Source organism: Chaetura pelagica, unplaced genomic scaffold (assembly GCF_000747805.2).
Source record: "Chaetura pelagica isolate M959 unplaced genomic scaffold, ChaPel_1.0 scaffold453, whole genome shotgun sequence".
Classification (NCBI taxonomy): Eukaryota; Metazoa; Chordata; class Aves; order Apodiformes; family Apodidae; genus Chaetura; species Chaetura pelagica.
The window spans coordinates 4,974,404-4,995,480 of NW_009952879.1; the positions used below are offsets into that span (position 1 = coordinate 4,974,404).

The 21,077-nt window shown below is 41.0% G+C and overlaps 1 protein-coding gene across 1 annotated transcript in view; it reads right to left on the reverse strand.

Annotated features, from left to right (window-relative positions):
- CHD2 (chromodomain helicase DNA binding protein 2) overlaps nt 1-13,669 on the reverse strand; it is a 55,371-nt gene extending 41,702 nt beyond the window's left edge. The window contains 2 exon segments of the mRNA XM_009995348.1: nt 12,229-12,361; nt 12,695-13,669. Coding sequence (XP_009993650.1) covers nt 12,229-12,361; nt 12,695-12,758 — 197 coding nt within the window. The 5' untranslated portion in view covers nt 12,759-13,669.
- Nucleotides 13,670-21,077: the final 7,408 nt, after the last annotated feature.

The window sequence follows — 21,077 nt, forward strand, 5'->3', positions numbered from 1 at the left end:
CCCGGCGGCGGTGTTCCCGGGAGCGGGCAGAGGGCAGCAGCTGAGCGCGGCGGGAACCAGCTCCAGGAATCCCTCCGGCACACAGCCAGGCTCCTGGCCGCCATCTTACAGCCATCCCTCTTCCACCATCTTGAGATTTCCTTGCTGTGGCGGCTGCTGCTCTGGGTCTGCCTGCAAGTCCTAAAATGGAAGGGCGTGGCACGCACAGGGAGAAATGGGAATAGCGGTGGGTGAGGATGTCTAAGGGTGAAGCGGCAGGAATGGAGGCTTTTCTGCAAGCAGCAGAGGGTGAGCCATCACCAACGGTTGCTGGTCTCATGGTCCCAGCTTGCTGTTGAAGGAGATGGGGGTAACACATCGCTCCTTCCTGGCAGGGCTGGAAAATCAAGCTGAACCCCTCCAGGCCTCCCGGTCGCTCCTTGCCTGTCCCACTCCTGGCCATGACAACCCGAGGCACAGCCTCACACACAGCCATCTTTCTAAACCCTGCCACTGCTTGTCCCTTCCTCTCTGTTTCCTGCAACTTCCAGCCGCCCTTCCCCGCCACGTCCCTCCATCGCTGCGTCCTGCTGCCAGCACCATCCACGGCCCCTCTCCCTGCTTGCCTGCAGCTCTCTGCAGCTTCTCATGGAGCACATCCACAGATCTGCTGGCAGCTCCCAACATCCCGCTCAACCGTATTGCTTCGCAAACCAGTCTACTTAGAGTGAGTGATGAAACTTCCCCACTGGGGAAGTTTTTAAGAGTTCCAGAGTTTTTTCAAGAAAACCAAGGGAATTTTATTAGGAAGCACTGCCATGCCACTCAGGGAAATGACACTCCCAAGCAGCTCTGGGGACAACCAGTTTCCACAAGCAGGTCCTAGAAGGACAATACCCCACAGAGCCTCCCATGGGGACGGGAACCTGACCTCGGCAAAAGAATGGGATGTGGAGGCATCCAAACCCCTACTGTCACGATGCAAAGTGGCAACATCAGGCTCTGGTTGACTCATGTTGGCATCCCATGTTCCACAGGGACAGCACAACAGAGGAAGACCCTTTGCTTCATTCAGATTAATTAACAATAGCTGGAAGAAATTATAACTGAGGCTAGAATGAGGCCAGACAACTTTGGCAATATTTGTTTAAAGGCAGAACAAGAATTACTGGCCTCCTCCCACTCTGGAGGCTCCTAGTTTCTCAAGGTCCTAAGCTTTACTTCAACAACATAGGGACACAGCCTTTCTGAACATCAATAACGATAATTCATGTGCTTTATCCACATTATCTGGACACTATAATTCTTCTTTTCACTATGTCAACTGTGGCATCTGAAAAGAGGGCAACTTCTCCAGTGACAGATGACACACACATCTGCATTTACAGGTATGCACATGCATGCCCTACTAAGGCAAGAAATGTAGATGAGAAGTGGTGTGTCTTCTGAAGGCTATTACAAATGCTTTTTTAAATAAACAACCTGTTTATTAAAGATATGTAGTTGTTTTTTTTCCTACATTGATAGAATAAACAATAACAACGAAAGACAGATTAAAAGGCTAATTCCATAAAACAACCCTTTCTAGCTATCACTGAGACAATCAGGAAGCATTTCTACCAACCAGCAGAGTAGAAAGGATTAGCAGCATGTGTGTCAAGTCAGGCCTTACACTGCACATGACTGGAGATTTAAGTCCTCTTTTCAGAAGCTATTTTTGGAATATGACCTGCTTTAATGCTAAGTTAACATCCAAACAAGACCTACTTTCAATTAAACTATAAGTGGGGGGTAAGCTATAATTAATTGTCACAAAAATCACAATTCAACCAATCTAGCTCCCTCTAAATTTAGCAGAAAAATACCCACGATGATCAAGAAAGCTACAGCTGGACCGTTGGTAACTCCCTTGAAGTAACTGCTATAAAAATTGATCTGCTAAGACTCAGCCCAATGTGTTCCCCTAGTTTCTAAGAAATACTTCAGGCTATAATTCTGGTTTAATTAAGATCCTGCTCCTGACTTGAAGGAGAATAAAACCAAATCATCCCTTACCAAGAAGGACACCCTGCTTCCAAGAAATAAGTAGCTGAACAGCAATGATAAGACATCTAAGTTTACAAGGCAATTACAGCATGCTTGAAACCTCCAGCTTTAGCTTTTAATATTTCACATTACTTCATTTTATAGGGGATCATCATTGCTAACAGTAAGAAAACACTTCATAAGCTCTCAATAAGTACAAACAGTAGATGCGTTTCCAGAAGGTGCAATTCAAGGTGAAAAAATGACCCGATATGCATTTCTGGAACCAAGGGCTAACAAGGGAATGGCTCTTAACTTTGACCATTCTGCCGCAGACTTTAAGCTGTGACTTTTGATGGCAGAATCTGAATTCAGACAGAGGGATAAAGGAGGATTAATGACTCAAGACCCTCCCACAAGCCAAGCTCCTCCTAGCTTTAAGAATTGCTGTGAATGATTTAAATCTAAACAAGTTTGAATTCAAACAACCATATTCCACTGGGCTTCACAAGCTCAGCAGGGACTCAGCACCAACAGAACCCATCCACGCAGGTTCAAGAAGGTCCTTGGCACAAACACCCAGGGCTGCATAATACCAGAAACCAAGTTTACTGTTCCCCTACAGCAAACATACATTTAACCATTAAGCATTGCTGAACACAGTTTCACACGTTCTGTGGATGACTGAGACCCAGGTTTCCATCCACGTATCTTTGCCCCCCAAAGGCCAAAGGCAGGTACCTGGGAGATACCTTTTTCCCTCTCCCATCCATCCTCACTCTATGCCCCATCTTCCCAGTACTCACTTTGTGCTTATGTTGTTATTATCATCAGACGACTAGCCCAGAAAAACAGCAAAATAGGCCTCTGCTGCCTTAGTGAGTAAAACCAGGACCAAGACTTTAGAGGAAAAGGGAACAGTGGAAATATACTACTTTTTGTAGCACAGAGGAGTTGCAGAGGAATAGATGACCAAGCAAGACCCCAATTTTGGGGGAGCAGCAAGCCAGATGCTGCTCAGTGCGGCCACCACAGGTCCTCAACAGTCAACTCTGGCAAAGCCAAGCCAACTGTCTGCAACAACCCAAACATTCCAATTCCATGGCAACAACATGGTGGAAACACAGGTGTGCCCGCCAGACTTGCTGGCCCTACTGACCCACAGCACATCAGTGGGCAGCTGAGCTGCAACTCTCTGGAGTGAGCAGGATGTCTTCTCCAGAACAGGCATGTCTGTCAGATCCAGCTCTACCTGTAGAAGAGGCTTCTCAGCCCCCGCAGCTCTTCAGCAAGAGCTGCCACCCTCACCTACCCACCAGTGGCAATGACCCCACGTATTCTCCAAAGCAGAAAGCAGCAAAGCCAGTGCAGGCCAGCAATTAAAAAACTATTTAAATAGATGTGTCTTCCTGAAGTGACCTACACATAAGCTGTTGTACACAACAGACCACAGATACTAATGTACCAACCCAGCTGGTTACCATGTTGCTGCTAAACATTTCCTTTGAATATCTGATCTATAAACGTGATGTTCTTTATTATTATATCTGAAATGCCCACATAGATTGCAAATAAAACCAAGCACCATTAGTTAGTGTTGATGCACGTACCGCAGCTGTAAAAAAGCACCAAACCACATTAAATTTCACTTCTAGGCTAAATGAGCCAGGGAGAGAAACACAAGACTGATTCTGACTATAGAACATCTGATGACAAAGGGGTAACATTTGATAAAGAGAGAACAATACATGGCCCAGAGAAGAATAAAACCTTCATGGGATCTAACCCTTACTTTGGGAGGTGGGGGGGGGGAACAAACCATGAGCAAATGCTACAGCAAGCATAGTCAAGGCATTGTAGAAGGTACAGAGCTTGCAAGAGAACTAAGTGAATGACACTCATTGTGATACCGAAGATAAATTCATTCCTAACTTTTTGAGTTTCCTTTATCTTAATAATGAAAGCATATTAAAACCAGTGAGTGGTCCTTGCCTGTCTCCCAAGGCAAAGATTCTCTGAGTGGCAAATGTTGAGAAGGATCAGATGGTGAAAGAGCTTTTCCCAACTTATTTCCTGAAGGCAAAAGTGGAAATGGAGGGAAGAAAAATATTCCTGCTGTTCCACAATCCGCAGCTATGTGAGCTATGCATTTCTAACAATGATCTGTCTCAAAAAAGGAACTGAAACTAGAATAAACTAAACACAGACAGGCTCTTCATACTGTTCAGAAGCGATTCTCAAACAACTTCAAATACTCACAGTATAATTTGGCCAATACTATGCAGGCTTTCAAGGGGCACAACAAATACTCCCAATTTTACAGGGTTACTCCTGCCAAATAACTCACACGTCCTTCAAAGACCAGAAGAGTATCTCCCCAACTTGATTTTGTGACCAGCAACTTTTTTTCTTAAATAGACAAGTGAGAGGAGTTACCGTGGAGAATTTACACTTCTCCCACAAATAAGTGCAAACCTTGCTTGCAGAGCCTGGGTGCTAATTACATCTACAGAGCACTAGGCACAACAGGGCTAGGGTGCTGCTGTAACAACTGAGGGATTATGCACTCAGCAGGTATCCTATCTAACAACCATCCAAATTGAGCTGTACCGTGTTTCCAGCCTGGCTCAAAGGATGTGAAGGAGAGGAGGGAGAGGCAAACCTTCACATTCTGGACACTGCTCCTTGCTCCAGCACAGGAGTCCCAAATGCCAAAGGCAAATCAATCCTGAGCGCACAGTGAGCTAAATACACCTCTTGCTGCTCTGCTGCAGCTCCCTTAAAGCACATTCAGCTATCTTGAATGACAAGTATTTTCCAAAAGTGTTTTTTTCTTCTCCACTACAAAGACACCACATTATGCTTGCATAAGCAAGCAAAACGAGCAGTTCATTCATGACTGAAAAGAGCTGGCTCTCTCACTCTCTGATCTTTGAGCCAGAGGCTGAAAATGCCTGAGATGTTTAGTGGGAAAAGAAAAAAACCAAAACAGCACAAGGACAAAAGAGTCAAAACCTGCCTGCTTGATTAAGGAGCACTATTGAGCATCTCCAGAGGCAGCATCCTTCCCCTTCCCTGCACAGAAGGGAAGGACAATCGCAGCTCTCAGGATTTCAAAAGGGGCCCATCTTTCCCTCCCCGGGAAGGCAACGGAGCGTTTCAGCTCCCTACATCCACCACCCGCGGCAGGACCCAGGCTGGCGCCTCCCAGCACCCACCGCTGAGAACCTCCTGGCAGCCACCCAAGGAAAGGAGCCCAGGGGTGCACGCTGCCTGAGACGGTGGGCAGGGGTTAACTCACCCTGCCCCTCCACCATTGCAGCCACAGGTTCTATTTGCCACAGAAAGGGACAGCCAGGCTCAGTGGCAGCACAAAGAGAACAACAGTACACAGGCAGCATCCGAGTTTTTGTGAGGGACACGTGGATGCATGGGGGGTGGACTGGAGTGTGCACAATTAGGCTTTACATTAGCACAGACAGCATGGCTGGTTTTTCTCCCTTAATATCTGCAAACTACCTTTAAAACCTATCAGATTAAATAAATGCAGTAATGTGGAACGTTAGCATCCTAAATCATTAACAAGAACACGAAGGTGCACAAATTCCTTTCTGATTCCAGATGACCTGCAGTTCAGAAGAGCAAAGCCTGATGGTTTTATTCCAAGTGACTGTTAAAAGCTGTTTTTAACCCAAAGATGTAAGGCTCATCATTAAGTCTCCCTTTTAGAGACAACACATGGCATTCAAAGCTCTCAATTGATGACAACTCTAGCTAAGAGCAGAGGTTCCTCCCGCTGAAAGAGATGCAAACGACTCCTTTCATTAACGTATTAGCAATTCTATTAAGTCATCTACACCTGGCAATAAAGCTTGGAAGAAACATTACAGCACAACTTCTTCCCAAGGAGCCAGGTCTTTTGGAGTCAGTGGATTCTTCAAATTGCAATACAATTGTTCATAGCCAGGGTAAAGGTTTGTGAGCAATGAATTGTTCATCATCCCTTCTGTAAGGCACCAGGTGCTTGGCAAACCCACTCCACAGAAGCCCTGCCAAGATGAAATGCCATACAAGCATTATCAGCACAATACCAGAAGGGAATCCGAGATCACCGTTTCAAACTTTTTATGTTTTGTAAACGTGTAAATTAAGGCCAGAAAGACACACTACAGCATAGATAATCTCAGTCCACAGGTAAACATAAAGCAAACTGTATATTGAAGATTGTCATTTAGTAGCAGTGCTGTACAGGCACTGATTGTAATAAGGGCTACATTTGGACAGACTCGTCAACATTTTGCTTCCTCCAAAAGACACTCCCTGCTCCAAAAAATGAAGGAATTAACAGTGTACCAGATTTACCGAAGCTTCATTGCAAGTGACTAGATGCGAATTTCTCAGTCTTTTTTGCTTTCATTTCAAGGATCCTTTAGAGGATATCAAGGTAGACTTCACAACCACACCATCACCTACTGATAAAGCATCTTCAAATGGCATTTCAGTAGTTTTTTTAATAAATACACACCAGAAAAAAAATCTCTAAGACACCATATCAGCAAAACAGTACATCCTTTGCTAGAAGGCTGCTTATATCTAATTATGGTAATCCAGACCATTCCCTACCCCAGTGCTATTCCGGTTTTATTTATTTTCCTTGAAGGAGAGGAGAGAGAATGCAGAACAGAATCTCTCCATTACCATCATTCTTCCTGAGCTTTCAGCTAGGGGCAATAGGGATTTAAGAAGCTCTTCTCCATCTTCAGAATTCAACAGCTTAATTTAACATTGTAATTCCTGCTCGAACTGTTGGCTGCAACACGAAACAAGATACAGTGGATATACACACCCCCAGGTTATATATCAGGGGATGCAATTTCAGCATAAGCTGCCAAACTCACCCAAAGTAGGTTTACTTCAGCTGTCTTGAGTTAAAAAGAAGCAAGGCCCTGGCACCAGAACCTTCAGCTCAATTCCTACATGCCTGCTCACAGTCCCAGGTACTTAACCAAATGGCTAGTTTCACTGCATCTGCCCCTCAAAATTAGTAGTGATCAGATTGAATAGAGACATTCCAGTATAAAAACTACTGAAGACACAGGCTCAGCAACCCAGTAAACTGCTAAACAGCTTTCTGAGACAAGGGGTCAAACATGAAAAGCAAGATGGGAACAGGCTTCTCCCTATACTGGGTTGGAGAGATTAAAATTAAACATCACTGCCTCCCTGGCCCTCCACCTGAACCCTCTCAACGGACTCACAAAAAGGTAACAATGGAAATGTTGTTGTTTTTTTAATGCAAAAAACATGGTTATCGTAGCCTAAATGCAGACAGCCACATTGCTCCCAAGACACACACGTGAGATCCTGTGTTCTCCGAAGTGCCATCCCCTCGGAGCAGTTGGGGTATGACCCTGCGGCAACACGATACCATTGCACCCTGAGCCGTGGGAGAGAGTCTGGCTTCAGCTCACACAGGAAACGGGGGAAGGTGCAGATAAGGGCAACTGTTGCCCTCAAAGTACAGCAGGTGAAACATCAACCCAACAGAAAGCGGAACAGGCTCTAATCTACAATCTCGGCCATGGCAACTTCTCTTGGCTGAAGGCACTAAGAAATTCAGGCGTGCACGTGCACACAAGCTCAGCAGTGCCCGGCAGCAGCACACGCTGTGACACTGAAGCATCTTTGCAGGGTTACATTATTACCCAGGTGAGCTTTTTATTCTTATTTTTCCATTTTTATTCAGCGAAACAGTCAAGCATTCAAAGCGTATGTAAAACTTGATTAATTAGCTTAAGATGTTTAACTAAAAAGAACAATCCAGAAGAGATTAAATTTCAGCTAAATGGAGCTTCTTGCAGTCGATGAGTCTTTTTTACAGCTCTGTATATATTGTATCCATTCTTGGCAGCAATCACAAAACAGGAAACAGAGAAGTGGAAAGTCTCAGAATTGTGCATTCGTAATTAGATGAGACATTTCCTTTGAGAGGGTAATGTGAAACAGAAGTAACAAAGCAAAACAAGAAGAACAATCTCCTTTGTGCTGCACAGATTACATCATTATTCATACGGATTCCTTGCACATTATTCCTTTTGTGTCCTGCACGGAGTTTTCCCTTTTCAAAAAAACCTCCAGTTTCTACTAAAGGGTTAAAAAGCTCAAGGAGGAAGGAAAAAAAAAAAATAATCCTTGTTAAAGAATCCAGCAGTGGAAATGAAACTGAAAGAGTCGGTAGATACACAATGGCCACAAGAGCTAAAAATAACCTGGGTGAAAAGCTGAAACTCATCGTTAGATAATTTTTAATAAATATATTTAACATTTCAACTCAGCTCAAAAGAAAATCAGTTGCAAAATGTACGTTAAAAGCAAGAGTGAGATTCAGTGATTTAAGGATGTTGAAAGCCATAGTGACACATATATATTTTTAAAAAAGCACCAGATGTTCCAGGAATACTACAACGTTCTGCAATCCCTTTTAAAGTTTAAAAATAAATTAAGAAATAAAAATAAAAAAAGCCACGCCAAAAATAACTCCGGCCCTTTTTCAAGTCACCTCCTTGCTTCTCAAAATAACCCGGACTATTAAAAAAATATAATAATGATGAAAAGAAAAACCCGCGCCCGTCAGATGGGAGGAGGCGAGGGCAGGCGTCGGTGGAAGCCAGGCTCCCAGTGCAGCCCAGTGCCGCCCAGTGCATCCCAGCAGAGCCCGGGGCTGGCTGGGAGGCGGTGCGGGCGCGCAGGCTCTTCCCCCGCCGCCTGTTACCAGGCGAGCGCAGCCAATCGCCGGCCCCAGCCAGCACAAGATGGCCTTTGAACTCCGCACCAGCAACTTCCTGCTGTTTTTAGAGTACACACAGTGCAATGCAGTATGTCTGTCAGCTATGCGGCACAAAGGAACAGCCATTTTGTGACTGAACTGGACCCGCACCAAAATGCCAAGCAGGGCAGCCTTCCCTTCCCCTTTAACGCAGCATCGGGGCTCCCCGAGAGCTACCGAAATGAGAAAAGCGTTCCCCCTGCTTTTACCAGCAGCCAGAGAGGGCAATTTTTTATTAACGTCTTTGCTTCCCTCCCCCCCAAATCCTCTTTCGTATGTAACTACATCTCCATAAAATGGCTGCCACGTAAAAGGAGAGTGTTCTGCTCTGCACAGGCTGCAGCACGGGCTGCAGAGCACTCTGCCTCTGGAAGGTGGCCACTGAGCAGGAAACCCACCATTTCAGGCATCAGACTTCCAGCTCTCTGAATTGAAAATGAGCTGAGATCTAACCCACCACAACCTTTATTTCTCAAAAATAAGTTTTAGCACTACAGAAGCCAAAAGCTGGATACAGATGCCAGGGTTCATTTAGCCCTGCAGCTTCTGTAGCAAAAACCATTCCCACACCAGGGTATTTAGGAGGTGCAAGAACAACTGCAATATACGCAGGCCCAGGAAAACAAAAGGAACAACATTTCCACAGCATGTTACTTGCTATCCCCTACAAACTCACTACTGGACTTGAGGGGGACCCTCAGCTTGCCTCTCACCTCTCAAGTTCACGAGGGCTGCACCATGGATGTACCCTCTCACACCACCTGCCTTTCAGAAATGCAGCACAGAAGATGCTAGAAAACACACCAGGGTTTTGTTCAATTATTTAATGGAAGTCCCAGATACACAGGTAGTGGTTATTAGCAACTGCAGCATCCCAACTTTTATTCTAGGTGAAGAAAGTTGCATGAAATTAATCAGCTTCAAGTTTGGGAAGATTCACTGTCAAAAGGGCAGGTGTTGCTGTTCATCTAGAAAGGCATCAAGTACACCCTTCAGCTTACAAACTGTAAAGAGTTAACACTAATTCTACCCCTCCCCCAAAGAATAATCATCTCTTTGGGAACAATTCTCAATTGGTTTTGTTTATTCAACATATACCTGGTGCACTTGCTTAGGCTGGAAAGGTAGGAGTCAATTCTGAACATATTCCCCAGTCAGGACACTAAGGTGGCATATAGAAATTGTATTTTCTCTGCTTTAACACCCTTCTCTAGTGCTGCATTTTTGCTTCTCCAGCTCAGATGAATGGCACTGGCCATCTCTACCTCTTCCATTCATCTCCATCACTAAGCTCTCCCACCAGGGATCAGGTAACAGGTCTTCACATATATTCCCATGGATGCTGAGCTGGTCTCACAACCAGAGAGAAAGCTGGCCAGCAGCACGTGAAGTGCAGATACCAGTGCATTTCTGGGCTACAGTAAAGCAAAGTGGTGGCTTTACTTCCTAGAAATCATTTCCCCTACAAGTTCAATTCAACCTCAGGAAGTAAAGCCCATTTTACGACATTCAGCTGACTCACAGCTCAGAAATAAGCTCGACAGGGCTCACTCACAAATATCCTGTGCTCCATAGTTCCCACACTTCAGGTGAGTGGCTGTTATCCACAGCAAGTTTATTTTGAGAAAAAAACTTCGAAAAGGGAGAAGAACCTCACACAACAGGTGTTGCATGTAAATGGATCAATTAAGATAAATAACCTTTCAATGAAAACACCAAAAGCACACATGAGAGACTATGCAAATATAATACCCCTAAGGACAAAAAACCCAAAGGTCTTCTTCCTGTGGAACTGCTGCTAGACACCTCCAATTTCCCCTCCTCTTTAAGCATACATGTTTTTAACACAAATAAAATACCTTAATTCAGGTTTCTTTAACAAATTACACCCATTACTGCTGTTGCTGATAATCTGCACTTTAAAAAAAGCACAAAATTTAAATAAGCTAAAATGTAAGTAATTTTTTTTAAATTGACTTTTTAAGCAGTATTTTCTGTGCAATATTTCCAGGAATGTAGACAGTACAGGTTGAAAGTATGATGTGTTTTCAAACTGCATTATTATAAAAGCTCTGTACAGGTGCTTTATTTAAGGCTTCAACCATCCCTGAGGCTAATTTAGTTAATAATTTAAAATTAAACAAACTTACCCATATCCATTTTAGGATTTAAAATTTTACTGCAGTTTTGATACATCCAGAACACCATCCAAGTTTATGCTAGGTTACAGTAATTTGATAATATATATATTCCCACAGTATTTTAAGTTTGTGTTTAAGAAATGTAAAATACTGGACATCAAGAATACTATTCAAACACCTGCAAACATCACATAGAGCACATGTGATACAACAGACAGTTCAGAATTCTTTTTTATTAATGTTGGTTAAAAATTATTGGACAATATCAGAAAAAATACAGGCCACAATTCAATTAAAATTAACAAAATGCATAACTCAAGTGTATTTACAAACTAGAAAACAAAAGCATATAGTTTCATTTCCAATTTTCAAAAAAGCCGATCCTTGAAATACAAAATGAGCAATTCCATAATTATACTTCTGCATTCCTAGCAAACAAACATTTCCAGTATTTCATACTTATCCCACACCAAGGTTAAGTTTATAAAAATCTGTAAAGAATCTCATTACTCAACAAAAGTAAATAAAAACACTCTGAGCAAAAATATATTAAACAAACAAGCAAAGCATTTGGAGCCTCTTCTTAACCATCCCGGTGTATTCTTTTTTTATATTAAATGGTATCACCAGCAGGAGAAAGTCTAGTTAAATTGTATCAAAATATTAAAAAAAATACCTAAACAGTATCAAAGTTCTACAAGCCCAAATAAAATTTGAAGTAAGGGGTATCAGAGAATCAGGCACTTCCCAGTTTATTTTTTAAAATGAGCTTTTTTTCATTCATGTAACTTTTTCCTGTATCTATTTACTATAATTTACTACTACACCAGGCTTCTGTATGGCCCTCAGTTAAAGTTTAGACTTCTGAGATTCTTCAAAGAAAAATTTGCCTTGTATGTAAAATGGTGCAATGCAGCAATGGCTAAACCGACAAGGTCATTTTTCACAGCACAAAAAACCTAAAAACTGAAATTCAAAAGCTGGAAAAACATAATACAGAGAAAAGGGCTCCTCTGAATAAAGGTACAGTACCTTTTGACTATGACATGGGCCCTTAAGTCACAACACAACTTTCAGAAATTGCTACCAAAAAAATTAGGGTGTGGCATGCTAACAATCTCAAGGTCATTCCTTAAAAAGGAAGCAAAATCCGTAAAATGTTGTGTATTAAGCACTGACAGTAACCCACGGCTGTCAAAGTAAACAGGGTATTCACAGGTTTTACAAAAAAAAAAAAAGAAAGTTGATAGATCATACCTCGATGCATTGCTGTGGACTGAACCCTCCTCTCCTTGGCTTTTGTCCTTATTTCTCATCATCTTTTTATTCTTAAATATTAAGAGGGGGCAGGGGTGTCTGTTTGCTTTGAAGTCCTGTGCCCAGGTATTTACTGTCAAAAGTTGAAAGAAAGGTAAGGTCCCAGTTCGTTTCACTGGCTTTCATTATCAGGAACAAAGTCCTGACGCTGCAATGATATTGTTATAACAATACACAACACTGATCAACACGGCAAAACGGACATTTAAAACAAATAATCGTTTTTAGAAGAAAAATCTGAGAATAAAACACAGTAGAGGAGCATCCTGCAAACTTTCCCAAAGTAACACTGAATGCAAATAATCTCTGTATCTTATTGCGTCATCCCAAATACAGCTCAAATCGGTCGAAAATCAAAGTACTGAAAACGGCAGAAATCTAAAAATTATTACTATTATTTGCCCACCTACCTGATCCATGCACCGCCGCCAGGACCAAGTCGATATTAGTTTCGGGTAGTGGAAAAACATTAGATCCAAAATATTTCGTTATAAGGATAAAATACGAATTTCAGACAATGAAAAAAAAATATATATTCTAATCCTCAAAAATATGCTGTCGATAAAGCAAAAGAAGCGATAATTAGTAGAAAAATGTCCGGGGGAAAAAGCTCATTAGGAGAGCGCACAAAAATGGAGGTACGCCATGGCTTCTAAGCTGGAAAAACAACGACCTGGGCTCTCTCCACGGCTTCTTCTTTCCAGCAAGGCACGAAAAGGGAGCCCTCAAAAGCTGCTTTTCTGCCCGAAAAAGGTCCGCTCGGCCCCCGATTAGTGCCTAGGAGAGGCAAGGGGCTGTGGGGGCCCCCTGAGGCTGCCCGAAAGTTAGGGAAAGTTGCGTAAAGTGTTGGGGAAGGCACGGAGCTGAGCGCGCTCTCTCTAAGGCACAGCCGCCATCTAGAGCTCCTTCCCAGCTCTGAGCTCTGCCTTTGATTGACACTCTCTACATTTACCCCACAACTCAGGTGATGTACCATAGACCCACCCCTTCATTTCTACCAAAAAAAGAGATAGCCTCCACCTAAAGGGTGCCTGCTACCCCTACAGCCCTGGCTCCTTCCAACTACCCCAGCTGAAGGGGCACCTTAACCCCATGTGGCTCAGACACCCTTTTGAAACCAGAAAGAAATGGAATTTGTGCCTTTTGTTTTAAAGATTTGCTAAATATTTCAGTGCCTGGGCTAAAATTACTTCCTCCCTGGACAGGAAGTGGCGCTCTTACAAGCCATTTTGAAAGAATGGAAGTGGAGCTAATAGCCACACAGCCAGCAACAGCCCACCTTGGGGCTCACCCCACCCAAGGGGTAGCTTTTTCCAGTCCAGGGGCAGTACCCCCAGACAACAGCTCCTCCATTTGTCACCCAACACTTGCACTTAAAGGCTAGGACAAGAGCATCAAGCACTCCCACAACAGCCCCTCAGTGTGACAAGCCCCTCCAGCTCAACAGCGCCTCCCTAGTGGTTTTCCCCAGCAACAAAAATCCATCAGCTACACAATTTTCATCAGTGATGCAAAGGCACTACTGTAAAATAAGCCTGACACCATTAAAAGGATTGTTCCAAATTAATATTCTTAACCCATTAATGTTCATTAAGAGATTTTTAACACAACAATTTTAAAGCCGTATCACAGCCAAGCTGTAGAACTGCAAATCCAGAAACATCCCAAATACACCATTCTAATATTGGGGGGATGCACTACAGAGGAAATGGAGGAGGTCCAAGCATCCCCTAACCACTTGTATTCTGACTACCAGTTGTCCTCCCACAAGCAACAGACTCCTTAAAATGCCAAGTACATTGTGCACATTTGTAAACACCACAACAAGACAGTGACATGAGACTCTGGGGGACTTCTGGGGAGTAAGGGAATAATGGGCTAGTTAGGGCTTCTATGGGGACATTCATAGCACAGAATCTGAAGAGTCTGAAAATAAGGGCTTCTACCAGTAGAAACAAGATAGACCCCATCAACTCCTCCACACACTTGCCATTCACATCCTCCAACAGCCTATCATCTATCCACATCAAGAGGTTTGAGTAGGTACACTGTTGCCACAGTCCATTTGAAAGAATTCCTATTTACCAATTATTCACAGAAGACCCCTTGCACTGAACTACAACAAACACAATGCAAGACTATTCCAAGCAATTTTGGGCAACACAAAGGAAATCCACTCATCTGAAGGGAGATCCCTTTAGATTAGTCCCAGCATCCAAATCCACCATATAACACAGGGCAAAACCAAACTTGAGCAAGCATCAAAACAGCTAGACTAAACAAGTTTTAACAATTTATCATGGTAAAAATGAATATTTATAAAGTCTAAGCAAGGCAAATAGTTAAACACACATAATGGGGGTCTGTTTGTATTTTGTTTTTAAAAGAAAACACCGAGGATATCTTAGGACCAAGTTTGTCCTCTTGGTCCTCCAGCATAAACAAAAACAACTGTGCATTTCAGGTGAAACATACATAGGAAGGTGGCTACAGTTTTAAGTATTTGATTCACAAAAAAACTTGAAAGGAAATTGAGTTTTGAACATTAGAACCATTTTAAAATTCATTTGTAAAGATTAAGATGTCACTTGTAGCAATATAAAAAATGACTCCACTTTTTTCTCATCAAGTACATGTTATCACACAGCTAAGCCTACATTAAATAGTGGTGAAGCAGATTGGACACTTGTACGGAAGAATTTTAAGACAATAGACTATTCAGGAAGTATGTTGTCCAGGAAATATGTTGGAAAGTTTCTGTACCCATACACAATCAAAGAAGCAACACTTTAAAAAGTTACACAAAACATCCAAGTCCTCCTTTGTCATATTTTGCCCAGCCTTCAGCTGATATTAATTCCATCTTGAAATAACTTCAGAGAATTCAGCTGAAGTATCCTGACAATAGGCCAAGTACTTAAACCCCCAAGCATTAAGCACCTGAATGAATAAACCAGCAAATAAAAATTCATTGGAAGTCATGTTAAAGTGAAGTCAAATTGCAAATGAAAGCAACATCTTAAATCAAGTATAGCAAAAAAAGTTACCTTGCTTAGCAGCTAAAGTATTTCTCACTTTAATAGCAAGCAAAACCAAAACTCACCTCAGTATCAACACAATAAAAAAAATATTCAGCCAGAAAGGACAAATACAAAGTGTGAAAGAAACAAAAACCTTTTATTAAGTCACTTAAAAAAACATTACATTTTCTGCAAAGAGGTAGCAACAGATCTCTTACCAAATGAATTGGCCCGTTATGCATATACAACCTGAAAGTAAAATTTTGGCTCCAGTCCTTCAAACAGATCCAACACTGGATAGTTACTGATACAGTCCCCTGATTAATTCAAGTGCAAAGTCCATTTTGATAGGATGATCACAACCCAGATCTTCTCTGGTTTAATAACACGAGAGTCCATGTTTTAACATCCTTTTCTTGGACAGACATATCACAGCACTCATGCAATAGTCCATTTCCACAACCTCTCAATCAACAGTGGAACTGCCATCTTGGTGTCTCATTCGTAGACTCCTTTTGACACTCTTCATCTGATTGGGTTCTTTATGGAAAATTAAAAGAAAAATGCTGTTGGAATACAGATCATGTCTTTAAACTAAGACACTCAAAACTACCATACCTTGAAGACAGTTTAAACATACCACTGATACTTCATTCCATATTTCATATTCCAGAAATCTACTTTTATGGATAACAAATAATGTCATATCATCAGTTCAAGAGTCAAAAATACAAACTTTAACCAAAACTATAAGAGAGAGGTGGAATTATTAGAAGTTCAAGAACCATTTCAGGTTCTGTGAATTCTATTTGAAATTTCTCCATAGTGTTAAAACACTAGAGAAATTAGTAACGGGAAATCTGAGATACTTGCTCTTTACTGGACTGACTCATCTACTAAAGCTGACCCTGCTTAATGGAAAACCAAGTTCATTATAATAAGCCAAATTTTTAAACTACTGTACATTCCTTTCTCCAAAGACATAGATCCATCAAAATCAATATAACAGGCATGGAAAACTGGTTTCCTATATACAGATGGTGACTGGAGACAAGATGTTCCACCATTATTAACACAGTTTTCCAGTTCATTAAAGACATACAGTGCAACAGCAAACACACACTTAGGAGCAAATGGAATGCCTGGTTTAGTAGGAGAGGACATGTCAGAAGTCAGATGAAAATGCTAACAAGTTGCATTAGTTGCCTTTAGCAAGGCCACCATGCTACTTCTGATCCATATTTCAACTTTACTCCTCATGAAACAATAACCAAGCCCACAGGTGAGTGACAAACAAACTGATCAAATTACTTCAACATGGATAAATAAAAAGCAAGTGTCCTCATCTTTACCTTTTCTTCCAAAAAAAATAAGCTCATGTACTTAAAAAGACACCATTCCTAACATGCAAAAATCAAGTCCAAGAAACTACTAAGTGTTAAGAACATCATTCTAAAAAACAAAGCTAATTCTAGAAGAGGATAATAAAAAAAAAGGCTTCAAAGTGTTCATGATTTTGAGCACCTGCACTCAAACATCAATTTACTCTTCTGATTGTGTATAGCTTTAACCTCATTTTAGTCTGAAAGCCAACCCCACCACTGTCTTGTTCCCTTAATAATCCTGGGCAAATTCTCACTACAAGTGATGCAGAAATTACCCACAGTACAGCAAAAATCGGTGGGGCCATCTAGTGGTCTTTGTCTCAGCATTCCAGTTTCCCCACTCATTTCAACATAACCAGTTACAGCAAAGCAAACAGCAATGGAACCAGTGCAACGAGCCTCTGTCTTTCACAACTGTCCATGGGTCTTGTTTAATATTCTTCTATAGACTTCATTGTCTAAATGAAGACTACGTAAATAAATAGGAATAAATGGAAATGAAAAGAGGTTCAGCACACACAAGTGGAAGGTGAGACCTGGTAATTCACTTGGCTTTGCACTGTGCAGCATGTGTAGCTGTAATACTACTCAATCACAGGATCTTCCTATTTTCAGAATCAGAAGCTGAACATTCAAGTTTGCAGAAAATCTTTGCTTCAAGCATTCAACTCATCCTCGGTTAAGACAGGATCTCAATATTTGACAAGATCTTTTTATTCCACACTAAGTGAAGAAACAGTTTTTGGGGTTGTTTTGGCTTTGTGGGGGTTTTTGTGTTTTGTTGTTTTGGTTTTTTTAGTTCTTGTTGGTATACTAGCTTATTTTCATATCTATTTATGCATTTGAAGATAAATACTTGACTACTTTTTAATGCTAATGCCTCGACAATGGTACCAAAACATGAAAAGTAAACCCCCCACAAAGTTTTCCATTATTGTCACAATCAATTATTCAGAAATACTACCATGAATGCAGTGGGAATCCCATAAATATGATTGTAAAAATAATTTTTACAGTTATTGCTAGAAACGTAACATAAGCAAGTTTAATTACTGGCATCAGCCTTCCCCATCTCTCAAAAACATAATTTAATTACATATTAGTCATCTTTAAAAGGTCTTTTTCAGTTGGGTTAGCCTTCTGCCTTAGGATGCTAATGGGATATGCAATTGAAGCAATTTAAGGGCAAGCTTCCCTATTAGCTTCACCTATGTTTTATTGTACCAAAAGCTGCAAATAACCCCACTACATTAATCTTAGAACTCTTCTCTTGACCTTGCTAAATAATTAGCAGTAAACAGAACTGATGCTATATGATAATTAAGAACATGCTACAACAGCCCTTGTTCTAAAAGCTATTCATACATCAAAAAGATGCCACAGTAATAGCCAAAACATTAACAGCAACTGTACACTTTTTCATGTGAAATCTACATTTGCTTTAAGAGATTTCACAGCATTTGTTTACTTAGGAATTATGGTACTTTTTACTCTGAAATTTCAATAATGTGGCCAAAATATACTCCTTCACCAAGACTTACATAGTGATTATACACTTATGGCAGCCACTGAATAACCCAACTATTTTTGCTAGATGACACAAATATTTCATTCCTTCTATAACATCAGACAGGCATTATCCCACTTTTCAATCTTTATAACCCAGTATTTACTGTACTTGTTCCTAGCATTGTATTTTTCTCATGATAAATAGGGTAACTTGGTAATAATGTAATAGTTTCAACACCAGTAACATATTGACACTCTGTATGAGCAGAGAGAAACCACTCACAGCCATGTCTGAAGTTTAAAGGCAACAGTTTTGAAACACCCCAATTTACAAAGTTTTTCTCTTCATTTTTTTTTTTTTGTAATGAATCATTTGTTGCTCCATCTATTAAGAGACCACAGCAATAAAAGAGTTCATGGCCAAACCCATGACCTCAGCAATTTCTTGTCTATTGGAACCTTGGATTTCTTAAGTATGACACTGAAGTACACTAACAACATGTAAAACACCCATGGATCAGCACACACATGTAAGACACCAATACACTTAAGTTTTCCACACTGAAATCTCTCATATTCTGAGGTTTAAACTGAAAACCCTTACTGCTACTGAAGGGAATTCACTCCAACAGAGGAAGCTGAATGGACAAAATGAGGTTCTGAGCAAACCAAACCTCAAGTTCTACACTTCAAAGTTCATTAAAGCAGGATTTTATTCTCAAAGACACATCTCTCATAACTTCTACACTAGAGGAAAAAGCAGACGTGCCCTTTTTGACACGAGATCCATAAAGATGGGCTGCCTGACCAATCTTTAGAAGTAACTAAGTACTCTGAACACTCCTGAATCTGCTTTTGCCATTATCAGATGTTCAGTAAGTGCGGCAGTAGAAGCACAACTCATGTAGGACTAAGTATTTTTAGCAAAAAAAGGCTGTCCCGACAGGCTTCTCAGATCTAGAGATTAATTTCAGGTAAGATATTACTTTATTCACAGATGCACTCTTTTGTGGGCATTATTTTTAAATAATAAATTTTATTGCATTAAGCAAAGTTATGTCAACTTCAATGTGTTTAAGTCTTTTCCCCCTTCTGTTTTAAAAAAATAAAGAAATCAGTGCTTTAACTAAACATTACCTATGATAACCATAAAGGGTAAATACTAGATCTTAAGATTCATACATTAGGATGTTTTTACAAACACATTTTAAAGACGTTTCTTTTGAAGACAACTTTCTAAGTCAACTAAGGGTTTCACATTCTCTCTTTCCTTTAGGCAAGAATTTTAAAACGGAAAAGGATGGAATGATTATTCAGGGTGTAACTGAAAAGCCAAATTCCTGCTCAAGAAATCAGATCTGACAACAGCTTAATTACAACCTGGTGAGAGAAAACAGAAAAAATACATACAAACAGATGTAGGAAGCAGATTATGGAACATAGTAACAGCTGACTGGGGGGGAAAGAAAATAGTGGACAGCACAGGAAAAGCTCTGAGGAATTGCTGGAAGGTTCTAACAGAGGAAGAAATGCGATGTTCTGCACGTACCTGCAGTGTGCAAAATAGCCTAAGACTTCTGAAAGAACACCACCAAAGCAGAAGAGACTGAATATTAAAGAAAGCTGATTAAAACCAAGCACATGTACACCTGATAAGAACTGAATTCCTCAAAGCTTGTAAATTATACTGTATTGCTTCAGGACTGAAACTAGTGATAAAATTGGTTCAAAATGGAATTTACCTAAAAGAAGCACAAGGCCATGATAACATGGCCTAGGGAGGTTTGACCTCATCTCTACCCACTCCTTTTTTCTTTCAGAACAGTTCTACGTAAGTCTCCACATAATGTGAGTAGATGAGAAGAAAGCACAGGGCTTCGGAGCACAGACAGGAAGTAGCTGCTTTGGCCGCTTGTGCAAGGTAAGCACAGTTGCTGAAGGCCTCTGCTGGCATACATAGCCATGGGACAGCTGAAAATAACTATCCCCTATCCACTGAGAGAATATTTGCATCTTGGAACAACATCTTCTCAAGCTCTCTGCACTATAAGGCAGTCATTACTAAATGAGATAGCACGTCATACTGAAAGAGCTGTCTCCAGTAAACTGCCTCTTTTCAAAAAAAACGTGTATTCCAAAGCGTAGTTCTACAGGAACAGATCCTTCCACTAAAAAAAGTTAATTCATGTACACAAAATGCAATGAATGTCCTAATTAAACATGTAGAATTAAGGAGTCTGAATTTTAAGCAGAGAGGAAGACAAAAGGACTTGGATCTTTCCAGAGAAAACTCCAAGAAGAGTCACAGAATGTGCCAGAAGCAGCAGATCATCAAGACCAAATTCCTCTTAGCAAAGGAAACTGGAGAAAACCCTATCCCCATATTAATCCAGTATAAAGTCAAGCCTGCCAATTTTGGATTTTTAACTATGGGGAATGGTTCCTAGACTAAGTCCATCAGCTAGCAGTTTCAGACAGGCAAGTGTACCAGCATGACATACCATTTTCTGCAAAGCTGTAACCTTATGAATGAAGAAAAGAAACAGAACAATCATAAAACAGAAGACAGTCACTATCTGCTCAAAGACCCTCACTGATCCTGACAAGCAAAAAAGGACAACACAAGATGCTTGCAAGACAAGTTCTTCCTATTGTAATACTTTCCACAGTTTGCTAACCAAATTGTGTGCAGTGCTTCCCCTGTAATACTTTCCACACTGTTTGCTAACCAAATTGTGTGCAGTGCTTCCCTGTAGAGACAGACATTTCTATACCAAACCCTTCTGAACAAGGAAATCTATGATTTAATAGTTTTCAACAAAATATGGAGACAAATCACAAAAGGAGAACAAAGAACTACAATTAGATATGAAGA